The sequence below is a fragment of the Podarcis cretensis genome, assembly GCF_951804945.1.
Source record: "Podarcis cretensis genome assembly, chromosome: 6".
In the NCBI taxonomy this organism is placed as follows: Eukaryota; Metazoa; Chordata; class Lepidosauria; order Squamata; family Lacertidae; genus Podarcis; species Podarcis cretensis.
In genome coordinates this window covers 31,689,881-31,706,186 of record NC_137175.1, presented here as the reverse complement: position 1 = coordinate 31,706,186, position 16,306 = coordinate 31,689,881, and the positions used below count along the sequence as shown (strand labels likewise).

The 16,306-nt window shown below is 45.5% G+C and overlaps 1 protein-coding gene across 4 annotated transcripts in view; it reads left to right on the top strand.

Moving 5' to 3' along the window:
- Positions 1–16,306, top strand: part of MTCL2 (microtubule crosslinking factor 2) — a 90,528-nt gene that overhangs the window by 22,501 nt on the left and 51,721 nt on the right. For all 4 annotated transcript variants that reach the window (XM_079978834.1, XM_079978835.1, XM_079978836.1 and 1 more), the window contains exons 2-3: positions 5,554–5,778; positions 15,895–16,053. In XM_079978834.1, coding sequence (XP_079834960.1) covers positions 5,554–5,778; positions 15,895–16,053 — 384 coding nt within the window. The remainder of the gene's footprint in view (positions 1–5,553; positions 5,779–15,894; positions 16,054–16,306) is intronic.

The window sequence follows — 16,306 nt, the reverse complement described above, 5'->3', positions numbered from 1 at the left end:
ATGAGGCATTTATTGTGGAAAAGGGTAGAGTTGTGCAGGCTGGGGTAGTGTGACATTTCAAAAATGTGACTTCTGAACCTACTCCTAAGGGAGCTTTGTTTACATCTGCACCAACATGTGAAAGTAGTCTGGTCAATTTTTAATGAAATGGTGCTCTGAAAACCACTTAGGGAATTGATAGGGAAACCACAGAATAGAATCCTTCAAACCAGTACAGTGGTACCTTGGGTTAAGAACTTAATTCGTTCTGGAGGTCCGTTCTTAACCTGAAACTGTTCTTAACCTGAGGTACCACTTTAGCTAATGGGGCTTGCTGCTCCGCCGCCGCCACACGATTTCTGTTCTCATCCTGAAGCAAAGTTCTTAACCTGATGTACTATTTCTGGGTTAGCGGAGTCTGTAACCTGAAGCGTCTGTAACCCAAGGTACTACTGTATTCTTTAGTAGGCAGTTGTTCACAGATAGGACAATATGAAAGAAAGCCATAAAAACATAGTCAGAAGCCCCTGACTAGTTTATGAATATGCAGATGTGGTGCCTGCTCTGGGCTGGAGGTTTTCCCCACATGCTTTAAAATGTGTATATGCACACACACTGAGTTGCATTTGATTGACCCATTGCACTAGAGGAAGCCTGTGCAATGGGTGTTCTCCTCTTTTCTCCCCACGCCCTGCATATGGCCCATGTTGTCCCCAGATAATGAATACAACCCACTGTGAACAGGCCTCAGTTGAAAGTTATGTATTAAAATGTTTGGCTATATTCTTCAGCCCCATTGTTGTTAGGGATCTGGGTACTAAGGCAATTGGATTTCCTGTCCCAGGCAGTCAGGAGAAAGGCTTTTGGCCAAGTAGGACTGTGTGCCTGGCACAGAGTCCTAGGGGATGTCAGGCTCCATATTGCTCACCAGTACCAGTTCAGGACCCAGGAAGCAGTCAGATTGGGCAAGAGTCAGATAGAGCAAGAGGGTAGGTCTTGCTAATTGAAGTTAAGCAAAGCAGAGGCCACAGTCCAAAAGGCAAACAAGCATAGTGGTTAGCATCCTGGATGGGTCCAAGTAGCACCTATATACTGGAAGTCAGGCAAGGCAGGCTTGGGTGTTGCTACAACAACCAGTAAACCCAGACTGAACCAGAACAAAATCTCCCTCTCACCAGCTAGCCCCACTGCTGATGAGTGAAGCCTCTTACTTTTCAAGGGTTCCAACCAGTTTTAGGAGGTATTTAGGAGTGGCATGGGCAAGGCTGAGGTTTCTAAGCTTGTAGTGCTTAGAGTCTGAGGAAAGTAATGGGACCTCTTCAGGCCACTGCCGTCATGGGCTTTTCTGGTGCTGGGACACCCGCCTGGGGAGGTAGGGATATTATAGGCTAATTCTGAGGGCAAATTAGGCTCCAAGGCCTATTTCCTTTAGGAGGAAGAGCCCTGACCATGACTCTTGGCAAGCTAGGAATTCAGGCTCTTTTGCCTTTTCAAGCATGCTTGGTATCAGATGCAGCCAGGAGCCAGTCCACTTCTGGAAGAATAGATCCATTATTAGCTATACCAGATGCATCACTGCCCAGGACACTGCATGCTGGTAGTATTTTTGACTAAATCTGAACTGAAAGAACTTTGTGCACTAGAGCTGCTGAAGTATTCTGAAGCTTTTATTTCATATTACTTTGCCAGAAGCAAACCTACTTTTAGCTACTCACAGGCTGCTCAGTCTTTCAACAGGGCTGTTCTGCTTCCCATTCCATTCCAGAACACTTGGAAAGGCTCCCATGAGGCCCTGGCATGCACCCATGTTCTCTGCCTCACTGACTTTGTTTACGTATATAATTCTTTGGGTGGATCTTCTGGGTTTTCCAGGATCAGGGAAGTACAACATTGTGGCAATTGGCTCTGACTCTGGAAACACAGTTACTGGAGAAATGTTTCCTATTCTGGTGCTTGATGTTTCTATACTCTTGAATGCCACTGCCACAATGCCACATCCCCAGTAGATGTGCTTCAGCATACAGTGGTACCTCGGGTTACATACGCTTCAGGTTACATATGCTTCAGGTTACAGACTCCGCTAACCCAGAAATAGTGCTTCAGGTTAAGAACTTTGCTTCAGGATGAGAACAGAAATCGTGCTCTGGCGGCGCGGCAGCAGCAGGAGGCCCCATTAGCTAAAGTGGTGCTTCAGGTTAAGAACAGTTTCAGGTTAAGTACGGACCTCCGGAACGAATTAAGTACTTAACCCGAGGTACCACTGTATTTCTGTAGCCTAGAAAGGGTATATTGGCTGAGTACAGTGCTCCAAAGGGACATAGGAAACTGTCTTGTACTAAGCCAGGCCATTGATACATCTAGTTCAATACTGTCTTTGCTCACTGGTAGTTTCTCTTCAGGATTTCAGACAGGGCATTCCCAGTCCTACCCGAAGATGTTGGGGATTCAGCTTGTGACCTTTTGTATGCAAAGTTCTACCACTGAGCTATTGCCCATTGCTTGAGTTTATGTCAGTGGCATTCAAGGTGTCATGTTGCTGTTTGGTATCTTTTGAATTCCCGGAGCTCTTAACCATACTTGTAAACACCACCTTCTTGGGGAAGTGGCTCTTTTCCCAAGAGCTTCTTTTTTCACTGCTTCAGGGTGCAGACTTCAGGAAATTTATTAACGTAACGGTTGTGGAGTTGATGGCTAAAGGTAAAGGTACCCCTGCCCGTACGGGCCAGTCATGTCCGACTCTAGGGTTGCGTGCTCATCTCGCTTAAGAGGCCGGGAGCCAGCGCTGTCCGGAGACACTTCCGGGTCACGTGGCCAGCGTGACGAAGCTGCTCTGGCGAGCCAGCGCAGCACACGGAAACGCCGTTTCCCTTCCCGCTATAAAGCGGTACCTATTTATCTACTTGCACTTAGGCGTGCTTTCGAACTGCGTCCCGGAGTTGATGGCTAGTCTTCACAAATTTCTGTTTATGTGTTAGTAAATCTGTAGTTTGAGCACCACCATCAGAATAATGCAGGAGCAGGCGTGGCAAAAGAAAAAAAAATGTAATACAATCAAATAGAATAGGGATCAGCAACCTTTTAAGATCAGTGGGCACATTTTGAATTTTGAGGGAGTGCTGAGGGCGCCAGTCACAAAATGGCCGCTGTGGGGCTATGGCATAACACAAAATGGCTGTTGGGGGACATGGCATAGCAGAAGATTAGAGAGTACAATCATTGCTAATTTCCTCTCTCCCACCCACCCTGACAATCTCATGGGAAATCGGCTATGTCTTGGTGGTCCTGACTGTGGAGGAAGAGCTATTAAAGGCACAAGAACACTGTTTTCCCAAGTGCAAATCCTAAACCAATGCCTCTGCTGCCATCCTGTAACCACTTACCTAGGAGTAAGCCCCAATAAATGAAAAGAGGTTTACTTTTGAAGTAGGCACGTATACCATTGTACTGAAGAGTTAACAGTTTCTCTGTGCTATCATTGACAATTATATAGCATGTCATGGGATTTGATTTAAAAAAACAAAACAATTCTGTGTGTGATAAGCAGCTGTACAATATATTAAACCCAGTTCTTATCATAAGATGAGTTCCAAGAAAAATTCATGATCTTGAGCATTGCAGGTAAGATGCTCAGGGGCAGACAGAGGAAGGAAATAACTTTGTGATCCATAAGGAAAAGTCTTTCCTCTCTAGGTAAGGTAAAGGTACCCCTGCCCGTACGGGCCAGTCTTGACAGACTCTGGGGTTGTGCGCCCATCTCACTTAAGAGGCCAGGGGCCAGCGCTGTCCGGAGACACTTCCGGGTCACGTGGCCAGCGTGACATCGCTGCTCTGGCCAGAGCCAGAGCCGCACACGGAAACGCCGTTTACCTTCCCGCTGGTAAGCGGTCCCTATTTATCTACTTGCACCCGGAGGTGCTTTCGAACTGCTAGGTTGGCAGGCGCTGGGACCGAGCAGCGGGAGCGCACCCCGCCGCAGGGATTCGAACCGCCGACCTTTCGATCGGCAAGCCCTAGGCGCTGAGGCTTTAACCCACAGCGCCACCTGCGTCCCTTTCCTCTCTACAGCACAATATATATTTTCTGATTTGTCATGTATTTTTTTTATAATGGCTGTTAATGACTTTATGAGCCATTTTGGAGTCAAGGTTTACAGTCTGCTAGCTGGGACAGAGCAGTTGAGACTTCCTATTAATTTGGGGAACCAGGAGCTCCAGAAAGGACAGAAGCCCTTTTGACGTTACTGTTGGTCTAAAGTCAGAAGTAAGGATGCTGCTGCAGGTATAAGGACAATTTCTCAGGGAGACAGCCTTGTGACTGGTGCTTTGTAGCTTTCCTCTTGCTGTGCAGTCTTTTATCCTTTTATGCATGTTACGCACTCAGTGCCTTTGCTTCTAACCTCCTAGGGCTAATTAGTTGGATTGGCATTGCTTGGCTGCACTCTAGTTCTGGGTGGTCTTACACAGGGAGTTCTCCCCCCCAACCCCCCAACCCCCCATTTTGCCTGTAAATGGTGGCTTTTTAGCTGTTAATCTCACCCGTTGCTTGGTGCCTAAATGTTCTGAATTATGTAGTGCAGACACGTGGAGGAATTTTTCTTAGTGCTGCAGTGGAAACATTTTCTGACATGTTCACAGTCCCATGTCAGGACGGCATTGGTTACTTCAATGCAGGTAGTTGTTTTATTTTTTATTTTTTTAAATCATATTTATTAAAGATTTTCAAATATAACAGAAAAAAGAAAAACATCCAAATTTAAGGCCTTATTTTCAATATCATCTTTCCAGGACTTCCCCCTCCCCACCCCCTCTTGTATTCCAATTCTTTCAAATAGATTCAACAAATTCTTACCCCAAATTTTAAAATTATTATCATTAACCCAATTTAAAAAATATTTTAAAGCATTCACAAATCGCTTATTTCCCCCCCACCCTTATAAATAGATGAAAAGGAAGTAACAGTAAACCAGTAGAATACTATTCTAATAATAGTATAAGAATAATTTACTGTTATATAGAAGTCCAGGGCAAAGCACTGTCCACATCCCTGGTAGTTTGGGTTGGAGGGAACTGCAGTTCTTCTTATTAACTCTTTCTCTTGCCCCTTCAGAATAGGGGTTTTAAAAATCAATTCTCCGTTGAAAGCTCCCAACCCACATTTTATCTATCTACTTACCATATTTATAATCAGGCCTTTAGCTAATTAAACCATCTATGGCCTTTTAAACTGTGAGGGGTATTGTTTTTGTTCGTTAATCTACTGGTTTTACCTCATAAGAAATAGCTTTGTAGAAGGACCTTGCTGTTCTGTTGGATCATACAGTAGTTTGTTTTAGGATTCTTAATGTGGTTGGTAACTAACTAACTAACTAACTAACTAAATAAATAAAGCAAGCAAGCAAGCAAGCAAGCTGCCTCAGGACTTTTTATAGTGGAGAAGCAGTGTAGAATATATAAACACACAGGTATTAACTGCCCTCCTCACTCCCTTGTCATATTCTTTTCTGATGTCCGTCACATGCAAGCTTTGTAACGCTTGCCCTGTCCATTCTTTGACCATTGTACTTTTCTTCTTTAGGATGAGATTGAGGAATTGCGGGCTGAGATGCTGGAGATGAGAGATGTCTACATGGAAGAAGATGTCTACCAGCTACAGGAGCTCCGGCAGCAACTGGACCAAGCCAGTAAGACCTGCCGCATCTTGCAATACCGTCTGCGAAAGGCAGAGCGGCGCAGCCTTCGTGTGGCACAGACTGGCCAGGTGGATGGAGAGCTCATCCACGGCCTTGAACAAGACGTCAAGGTAAGCCTGCAGTTACAAGAGAGAAGACATTTGAATGGTCCTGGGATTTTTAAAAAAACCCTGCTTTGTCCTGTTTCAGATTATTGGTCCATTGTGCTGTTTATTTTCACTACTGGTATCTCTCCAGGGCCTTGTGCAGAGGCCTTTCCTGGCTCAGATACCAAAAATCCTTTAACTTGGAGGTATTAGGGATTGAACTTTTGCTCTTCTACATGCGAAGCATGTGTTCAGCCAGTGCTGGGGTACAGGCTCTATTTGGTGTGCATTTAAGTTATGTTTTGCAAAAATAACTGCTTAGATATGACTTGCTTGAAAATGGATCTGTTGCCATACTGACCTAGAGGAGAACTTGGAAGATTTGTGAAATGCTGCTGTTGGGCACTGTAGCAATTTCCCAGAGGAAACCACGAGGCTTGGATTCCTTTGCACAAACGTAGTCCACCTCTTACTAAGTCAATAAGGGCAAGATAATGGCAAGTAAAGACAAACAGAGATTTGAGTTGTAGTAGAGTAGAGTCAATTCATCTACATGCCCTTTTGGATGCGAGTAAGAGGCAGCAGCAGATCAAGTCTTTTGTATTTTAACGCTTCCATAATTTTACTGTGCATACATTGAAATTTCCATTGGGTGCAGAATTAAGTATCCTGAGAATCTCAGCTTTTGAAAGAAGCATATTTCTGGCCCTTGTGACTGTGAAGATAGGCATGAAAGTGTGTGGGCAATGCTAAGTAAAATCTCAGAAGCCAAGGAGGTGGGGGAGAGAAAGGCCAGGGTTTCATTACCCGCCATGGCTCTATTCTCGTATGACCAACAGAAGCAGAATAGAATATGCAAAGTAAGCAACTATATGCAAGTGATTGCTAATTTGCATAGATGTCACGGAATTGATCATTTTCTTGCAGAATTTGAATTACTTGTGGTTTGTTGGTTTTTTTGATGTTTTTGGCGGTCCTGCACATATGCAATTCTGCGTAAGTTCTTTCTAGTTCAGGCCTTGGTGGTGAGAGTGGACTGCAGCTTGCTCTGCTTGAAATGATTCCTTTGAGGAGTGGGCCCCCTTTAGCTTTTAATTGCTGTCTAGTTTACTGTATAATGTTGAGTTGACCAATCCTGCAGAGAGCCAGGTTTAAGCTGGTGTTGCATTACACAAAGTGCAGGCTGAAATGGAGAGAAAACCCACCTCTTTGCTTTGGAGAACAGAGCTAGTGATGGGATCTATAGATTCCTGCACCTTTATCCCATACTTCCTTCATAGAGCTTAAGACCAAGCTAGATGTGACATTTGCTGTGTAATTGGTCTTCCTTGAACAAATAACCAGCACAGGGGCTCCTGAGCCAGATTGGGGCCATGGCATGGTGGGAGAGGGGATCCCCCCCCGTTTCCATTTTATTCCTGCTGTTTTCCTGATTGGACTTGACTGCTATTTATCTGTACTGGGAGGAAAGCTCCCATCAGGATTCTGATCAGGACTGTGGGTTAACCCTGCTCCAATTCCTCATGCTGTTATTACAATCTGGCTCATCGCATATCGCACGCAACCTTTGTGTGCATTGTCATAGCTGCATATCCCTTTGAACCTGGGCTCCCCAAACAATGTGGCATATTTTTAGCAGCAGCTGGACTCTTTGCTGTACTTCTGCTTCTACTTCACTCCCTTTTCCATTGCACAGACACTAGGCTTCTTGTGATGTGCAGACCTGGGAAGGGTTAGTGATAAGGATATGCTTTCTTGTCAGCTCAGTTTACAGTCATGGGAACTAAGCAGCTGACCAAAGAGGCTGAGCCCCTTCCCTGAGCTGCCCAAGGGCCTTAGCTAGCTCTTGATGATTGCACAGGCCAGCTGGGTGGTGCATATGCTGCTTAGGCATGGCACTTTATTGGCATTGCGCAGTAACACAATCTGCTGGAGGAATGCCTCCTTTCTTGCTGCCTCCAAGGCCTGTTCCATTGCTGTGGCCCTGTGAACAAAGCTGCATTGCCTAATGGCATAGGCCAGGGCTGAGGAACCTCAGGTCTGGGGGCCAAATACAGTCCTTAAAGCTTCTCTATCTGTTCCTTGAGCCTCTCCCTACACTGTACTCCCCCCCCCCCCAGCCATACCATTCACAGGATGCACTTCATATTCTCCTTGAGTGTTTTTTCCTGATGTGTCCTTGAACTCTGATAATGCCTCTCCCCTGCCTGGATGGAGGATAGAGAGAGGTTTGTGAGTGTGTGTAGAAACTAGCCTACTGTACATTTACATCTGTTGCTCCTCCCACTTTTGCCTCAGGCCCCACCCACCACTGTCACAAGGCCCCTGGAACATTGGCCCAAAGGGATTGTCTCTTGGGTTGCATTTGACAGGGAGTGGAAGCACAAGCAGCTGGGCTACCAAAGGGCAGGATGAGGGAGTCTGTAAAATGTTTAGGCATGTCGACGGCTACTAGCATGGTGTGGATGAGGGAAGAAAATGCTGGGAAGGTTGTGCTCTTTGCGGGGGGGGGGGGGGTGGCATTTCCCCCATGATTAACAAAAGCAGAAATGTTAGCTCCAAAGCTCCAACTCTTTGGATATTCTCGAAGGGCAACTTGGATGAACATCCTAAGCAAATAGCACTGGCTAGCCTTATTACTGTCTAAGCAGTAGAATTCGATTCTTTGAAAATACTTTGTTCTCCCCCTTTCCAATTAAAAATGAATCTGCAAGTTCACCTGCAGAGTTAGTTGTGCCACTGGCCCTTCCACGGGGCCTCTGTGTGAGTTCCCCTGTTGTGGTGCATAGATTTGTAAACAGGAGGCCTTTAGCTGGTACAATTATCATCTCCCTACTTATTCTGGTCACATATTCTGTGGTCTTTTATCCTCTGGGCTCACAGTGAGTGAAGGAAGGCAGGTTCCCTGGCAGTATGCTGTGTGAGAAGTTGGCCATCTCATGGCCCTACAGAGCTGGCAATTTGAGAAGCAACCCTTGTGCTGTCAATCCACATGGGCAAGCCCTTCAACTGGGCAGAAGTCCCAGACTCTGTGCATGGTCCCCCTTTCTAGTTGACTGGGGGAGAAAAGAGAAAACAGTAATAAAATGTAGAGGTAGTTTTTTTACTTGCATAGAGACATGGCAGGCAAAGTATGCAGCTCTTTCTGTGCAATCAACTGTTGAGCAATTTTAATTAACAAAATAGGTGTTTTTGAACCTACCCATCCAAGGAGAGAAGGGCAATCAATGCCCAGCACTGCTGGCCATTTCCCTGCGGGGGCAGCCTTTGCTTGTAACTCTTTCTGTAGCAGCACCTGTGCTTGTATTTCGTCATGACTCAGTGAGAGCAGCCTCTCCACTTACACTGGAATGCTGTTCTTCTTCAGCTACAAGACGCTTTTTCATTGTTGCAGTACCTTTTATCCCAGCTCAGCAAAGCCTGGGATTGAGCCAAATGGAAGCTTTTAAACAAAGAACTGAACCTGCTGCCAAGTGCCCCAAGCTCCAGAAAATGGCAGTTTCTGGAAATGAAGCCTGCCACAAGTGACGGATGACAATCTCCACCCAAGCATCCATCGCTAACTGCTCTGTAATTAAGAGGATATGCTTGTGCAGTTGTTTAAAAGTAAATGTAGCTACCACCTGGACCTGCTGGGGTCCAACAGAATGTATTCTCATCATGATACATGCACTGGAATGAGGTAGCAGATATCCTGCCCTACTAAACACTACTGTCCTCCCTGTTTCGATCCCAAGGGGCAATACTGCTTTGCTCAGTATTGTTGATTAGAGCTTTGGGCATTTGAAAATTTCCAGCTGCCATTATTGGGGGTGCTGGCAATGCTGAGTTCCATATGCCAATATCCGAGTCTGCAGTAGGATTTAATTTAGCAACTTGAGGAATGCAAGCTGAGGATTTAACCTGTATGCCACAACTCAGCTAGTTCGAAAAGAGAGAACTGCAGGGAACATGTCCTTAGAAGCTTATTTATGCAAATAGGCCAAAGCAAGGCAGGTGTTACTGCCTGATCACTGTAAAGGCTGCAGGTTTTGGGTTGCAGCCAACTAAGTTCTACTCAGAGTAGACTCATTGCAATCAATGGACCTAGGTTACTCATGCTCCTTAATTTCAGTGGGTCTACTTATGGACGCAACCCATTTCTTTATAAAGGGCCAGCAGTTCTGGTCCAAACAGCTCCTTTTCATGCGTTCTGCCCCTCAGTATTTATCTCACCATAGCTTTGAGAAGAGGCTTTGATACTCTGGAATGAGTGGGGCAATCCTAACCATTGATCCATACTGCTGGCAGGGATTAGAAATTGACACCACTGGCAGGGGAACGTGGACACCATGGAGGCCCTTTCTATGCCCACGGAAATGATGGAGGAGTATTTGCTGCCATTGGTGTTCCTGCCAGCAGTAGCTGGAATAAAACTCCGCAGTGGGGGTGTTTCAATGATAGGGTGGAAGCAGAGCAATGGCTCCTCTGGATCCAAAGCCAGTCCAGTTCCTGGTGAGGGACCTGATTTGGGTGTTTGTTGTGAGTTGGTGCAGCCGACATAGTTGGGAAAACTGCCTTCCATTTTTTCCTCCTAGCTAGCAGGAGCCAGTCAGGCTGCAAATGCCACGGAGAGTCCCTTGCTCCATGCCCCACCCCCACTCAGTTAGGGTTTCTGTCTTGGTGTGGGGAATGATAACATCTTGTTCCACAGCTTGTAGTTTTTTTTAATACATGGTTCTTCAAAGTATTTGAACATATGTTTTGACTATATGAAGCCACATGGTACTGAGACAGACCATCAGTGATCCATCTGGCCTAGTATGGTCTCCTCTGACTGCGAATGGCTCTCGGGGGTCTCAGGCAGAGGGTCTTTCCCCCCATCACCTCCTACTTGAACCTTTTTACCTGGAGATGTCAAGGTTTGATCTTTGACCTTCTGCATGCAAACTAGTAGTCATTCCAGAGCTTCTGAATGAGGACAAGGAGCACAGCCTAGGTCCCTGGAGGCAGAAAAACATCCCAGGTGTCCAAATGTTTAAGTGTAGCTATTGAAATGGGTTTTCTCAGTCTCAGGCCAACACCCTGCCAATTATGTAATATAGAGCTACCTTATACTGAGTTAAAAGGTGACAAAGGGCACCCCTTTGCTCCCTCAGCAGGCTGTCTGGGGAGGAACAGATTGCTCTTGCCAGAGGTCTGCAGCAACCTTATGAAATTGGGTTGAGAGCCATATGGAGACAGGTCAAGGGACACGTGCTCCCCCACTATAGTGTATGATGTCCAGTTTTATCAGGGATGGGGAACCTACAGCTTTCCAGATGTTGCTTGTCTGTAGCTCCCATCACTGCTGCCAGTTGGCTATGTGGGCTGGGACTGATGGGAGTCCCAGCAACATTTGGAGGACCACAGGTTCCCCACCCCTGAGTTCCATGCATGCTGTGTTCATCGAGTGTGATGCCTGGGGGCCGATTTCCTTAACTGGAAACATAGAAAAGTTACAAAAAACAACATTATAATACAGTGGTGCCTCGCAAGACGAAAAGAATCCGTTCCGCAATTCTCTTCGTCTAGCGGTTTTTTCGTCTTGCGAAGCAAGCCCATTGACGGATTAGCGCTTTTAGCGGCTTAGCAGATCAGCTGATAAGCGGCTTAGAAAAGGGGGGGGGAGGGAAAAAAAGTCGGAAAAACTCACAAGACATTTCGTCTTGTGAAGCAAGCCCATAGGGAAATTCGTTTTGCGAAGCGCCTCCAAAACGGAAAACCCTTTCGTCTAGCGGGTTTTCCGTCTTGCGAGGCGTTCGTCTTGCGGGGCACCAGTGTATGTAACAAAAGACGTTTAAGTGTGAAAATACATTGACATGTTAAAACCATGTTCACACTTTTTAAATAAAAAAATAACAATCAAGAAAACACGTTCACATTCCAGATGTTAATTACACCACCATTTGTATTTATACATTAGATAGCCATAATTAGTGATATACAAGCAGATTTAATCTCAACCACATCATCACATCATAATGAGGATATTAGGGATGTTAGAACTTTTGATAGCCATAGCTATCGATTCATGAGCTGATACATGTTGTAGGAGTATATGTTGCATTTCCAGAGAAGAAGGTTGTGTTTTCAAAATGTAATGTTTATTTAGTCTGTGGGTAGGCAAACTGAGGCCTGGGGGCCAGATCCGGCCCAATCGCCTTCTCAATCCGGCCTGTGGACGGTCCAGGAATCAGCATGTTTTTACATGAGTAGAATGTGTCCTTTTATTTAAAGTGCATCTCTGGGTTATTTGTGGGGCATAGGAATTCGTCGTCCCCCCCAATATAGTCCAGCCCCCCACAAGGTCTGAGGGACAGTGGACTAGCCCCTTGCTGAAAACGTTTGCTGACCCCTGATTTAGCCATTCACCCTTTACAGTCATACCTCGGGTTACAGATGCTTCAGGTTGTGCTTTTTCGGGTTGCACACCACGCCGAACCCGGAAGTACTGGAACGGGTTACTTCCGGGTTTCAGTGCGCATGCATGCACAGAAGCGCTAAATCGCGCTTTGCACATGTGCAGACACGACGCTGCGGGTTGCGAACGCCGCAGGTTGTGAACGTGCCTCCCGCACGGATCACATTCACAACCCGAGCGTCCACTGTAGTTTCTTCCAAAGAGGTCATTGCATGGACTGGCCCTCTTCTGAGCTAGATGTAGTGTGATAGTTGCCATATGCTTGTCACGGTGCATTTTTCTCGCTCTGCTCCTTCCCTGAACCCTGTAACAGCTGCCTCCTGGTTGCCTTACCATTTGCTATGATCAAGTGTTTTCCTTGCAGGAGCAAGAAATAACTGGAACTCCCCCCCCCCCCAACCTTGATGGTGTTGCTGGAGCCTCTGGCTAAGCTGATTCCATGCTAGTAGCTGTCCTACCATTTGTCTCTTTCCTAGCTCAGTTTTCAGTTCCCATAGTCAGGATGCAACTGGGAATTTGTATAAATAAGTACAAAATGTGGAACACAGGGTGACTTTTCTAGCATCAGCTGTGCACTGTAGGTCACTACATGCTTTTTTCCGTAATCCATTGTAGCATTCTGCCTCTCCAACCTGCCCTGTCCATCACGATTGCCCTGGTAATGCCTTCGGTTTCTGTCCTTTGCCCTTCACATCTTTGTGGTGTAAAACCCATGCCAGTTTCCTGTCTAGCAGGGAGAAAGCCCTGTCTGCACATGTCAACCGAAGTTCCCCCTCCTGACGCTTGAATATAAATGCAATGGCCTTCTCTAACCTTTGCAGTTTCTTTATCATCACGCAAAAGAAACAAAGGAGGTCCTCTGTACAGTGAGGTAGTGCCAGTATTAAGTGTGTATAGAGGTGTATGCAATTTTAACTGTAAGCTTGCTGTGGAAAGACTCTCATTTCTTTTTGGGGACATGTAACATTTTCAATACGCGCTCCCCCCCCCCAAAAAAAAACCCCACTCGGATTGAGCTCAGCAGAGACTTGTTCTTTGCACAGTACTGATTGGCTAGCCCTTGTGTCAGTCTCAAAAATGCAGTAAAAAACAGTATAAGTGTAAGAAACCTCTGAAAGGGGGGAGGGGAGTTGAAATATGATGTGGAATAATTTAAATTTGTGTTTTGTGTTTACTGTAAAATGAAAATATAAAGAAAAAATATTTTTTTAAAAAAAGAGGAGGAGGCAATCAACATTCATTGGAAGCTATGTGTTTATAATGGGTGAAGGCTGTGTGGGTGTGTGGAAAGCAGAACTCAACCCGCAGCTGGAAAACCCACTTATGTTTGCAGGTTTGGCTGCATACAGTCTAAAGTTTTATATAGGCTCAGTGGTGCTTCCTAGAGATTCCATACAGGTTACCCCTATTTTATTTGGGATCACACACTGCGGAGGGTCTTGAAATTAGATATTGATGTCCTGCCATCTGGTCTTTCAGTTGCTTCCCCTGCCCCCCACAAAAGTTCAATTTTTGTAAAGTTAATTTCCTCCTTCCCAGTGAAGAACCTCTCCTCTTTCCTTGGACTGTGATAAAGGACTACCTATGACCCTAATTATCAGATAAAGCCATTTTGTGAGAGCTTTATTGCAGAAGAGGTCAAGCCCAGAGGGTCCCTGGGGACCAGAATTCATTGCTTGGGATTTGCTGGAAAATGTTTGTGAACATAAGGTCATCAGGACTGTGAAACTACTTCCTGTGTCTACAGATGCATTAAGAGATATGCCCCATATTAAGAGTAATTCAGTGTTCCATGATTGTTCCATGGAACAGACAGTAAAGCTCTACCATGCCCCATTTTTGACATTTTCATTTGAAAGTCTGAATTCTGAGTCTCAGATAGTTTAGGTTCAGTATTATTCAGTCTGCTCAACGGATTCACATGAATTGTGTTCTTTCCCATTTTACAGCTTTGGCATTTGACTTACCCTTTTCCTCCTCAATGCTCTTCCTGGCTATACTTTGGCCGCACAATCTGAGTCTGACATGTCTAAGTGCCAGTGGCAAAGCCTGTTTGATGCTTCTGCACCCATGATAGAGAATTACATTTTTTTAAATATATCCTCACATAACAGTAGGAGGTATGGCTGGTGCTACTGTAAATGCTAGACTATCCATTGCACCATTAATATTGACATTAGTGAACCTGTTTCTAACTTTAATATTTGATTTATGCTCTTCAGTTCAATACATTAAAAAAAAATCTATCCTGGTTCAATGGGGAAAGCTCAGAGAAGATAATGTAGCACCACCAACTTGTTCCCCCTTCTATGCCTGTGGATTCACAGAGAATTATTAGGTGGTGACCTTGGTGCATCTAAATGTGTCTAGATTCCTTTAATTCTCATTTTGCACAGTTTCTGAAACTTGCTGATGTGCATCTAAAACCTGCCAGCCATCGCAGCGAACAAACTCAGAAGTGACTGGCATCTCAGTCTTGTATGTGACAGTTATTCCCTCTTCTGTAACCAGAGAAGCTGGCATTCAAAGCACCATAGGACATAAGATCATGGGCATAAGGACATAGAACTTTTGTGAAAGTTCTGATTTGGGGGGGGGGGGGGCTGTGCAGCAAAGCATACACCATAATGCCGCTGAATAACAAGAGGTGCATCGTTTACTACAAGGAAGAGGGAGTCAAGAGGATGTGGTTTTCTCCATACTTCTGGTTTTTGTGCAAAGATGGCAAGATGTGTACCGTATTTTTCACCCCATAGGACGCACTTTCCCCCCTCCAAAAATGAAGGGGAAATGTGTGTGCATCCTATGGGGCGAATGCAGGCTTTCGCTGAAGCCTGGAGAGTGAGAGGGGTCGGTGCGCACCGATGCCTCTAGCTCTCCAGGCTTCAGGAAGCTATTCGCAAGCCTTGCAAGCCCGGCGCGAGGTACCGCCGGGCCCGCGAGGCTTGGGGCGGCAGCCTGCAGCCCGAAGCACGGGGAGTCCTCCGGAGGGCTCCCCGTGCTTCGGACGGGTGTCCACAAGGCTTGGGGCTGCAGCCGCAGCTGGGGGGGGGGAATAATTTTTTTTTATTCATTTCCCCCCAAAAAACCGAAGTGCGTCCTATGGGCCGGCGCGCCCTATAGGACGAAAAATATGGTATATTCAGTGTAGGCACAACTCTTGTGCTCCCTTACAAAGAGTTGCACAAATCCTTTTGATATTGTCTGATAGCATCACTTTTGCTTCCTTTTTCAGTGCATGCTTCTAATGTGCAAAACCATGCTGTGTTCCCAAGATGGCTGCATTCTTCATTAAGAACAAAGTCTTGGGCCACATAAGAGGAGGGAGGGAACTGCAAAATGTGTCTCTTGCTAACATTTCGTATCTTGAACATAATTATGCTGGTACAACTTGAATTAAAGGATTAAAAATGAAATCTGTGCAAAATGCTTAGCTACAATTTAACGCTGCAAGCCGTAGCTCCTACTTAAGCAATTTTGAATGTTAGCATGCATTTTGGAAGAAAATCTGTTTCTTTCTAAATAGATCAGGAAAGCTAAATGCCAGTGAGGATTTTGGAAGAGGGACAGTCAGGTGGGATATATAGCCCTGATCAAAATAGAATCTAAAGCCCAATGTCAGTACTGCTGGTAATATTAACTTGTGCATCATCAGATCTGAGGACCAAACCTCATATTACTTTTTGCTGTGTTTATAGGTAGCCAAAGATGTCTCTGTGAGGCTCCATAATGAACTGGAGACAGTGGAGAAAAAACGGATCAAGCTGGAGGATGAGAATGAGGACTTGCGCCAACGGCTCATTGAGAGTGAGTTGGCTAAGCAGGTGCTGCAGAATGAGATGGATAAGCTACGGGAGGTAAGTACTATCCTAAGGGATTGCATTTCTATCTTCTCTTTTCCCCCAAGGAGCTTTGATCAGTGTTCCAGCTTCACAGCAAGCCCACAAGTTAGCTTAGGCTGAGGAGAAGTGACTTGCTCAAGGCATATAGAATCTACAACATTACATCTTCCCAGGTCTCCTGCTTACCTCTTTGCTACTAGTAAGTTGTGTTCTAAACATGTGTTGGGAAGTGGATGAAACATGCAAAAGACATGAACTTGGATGATCA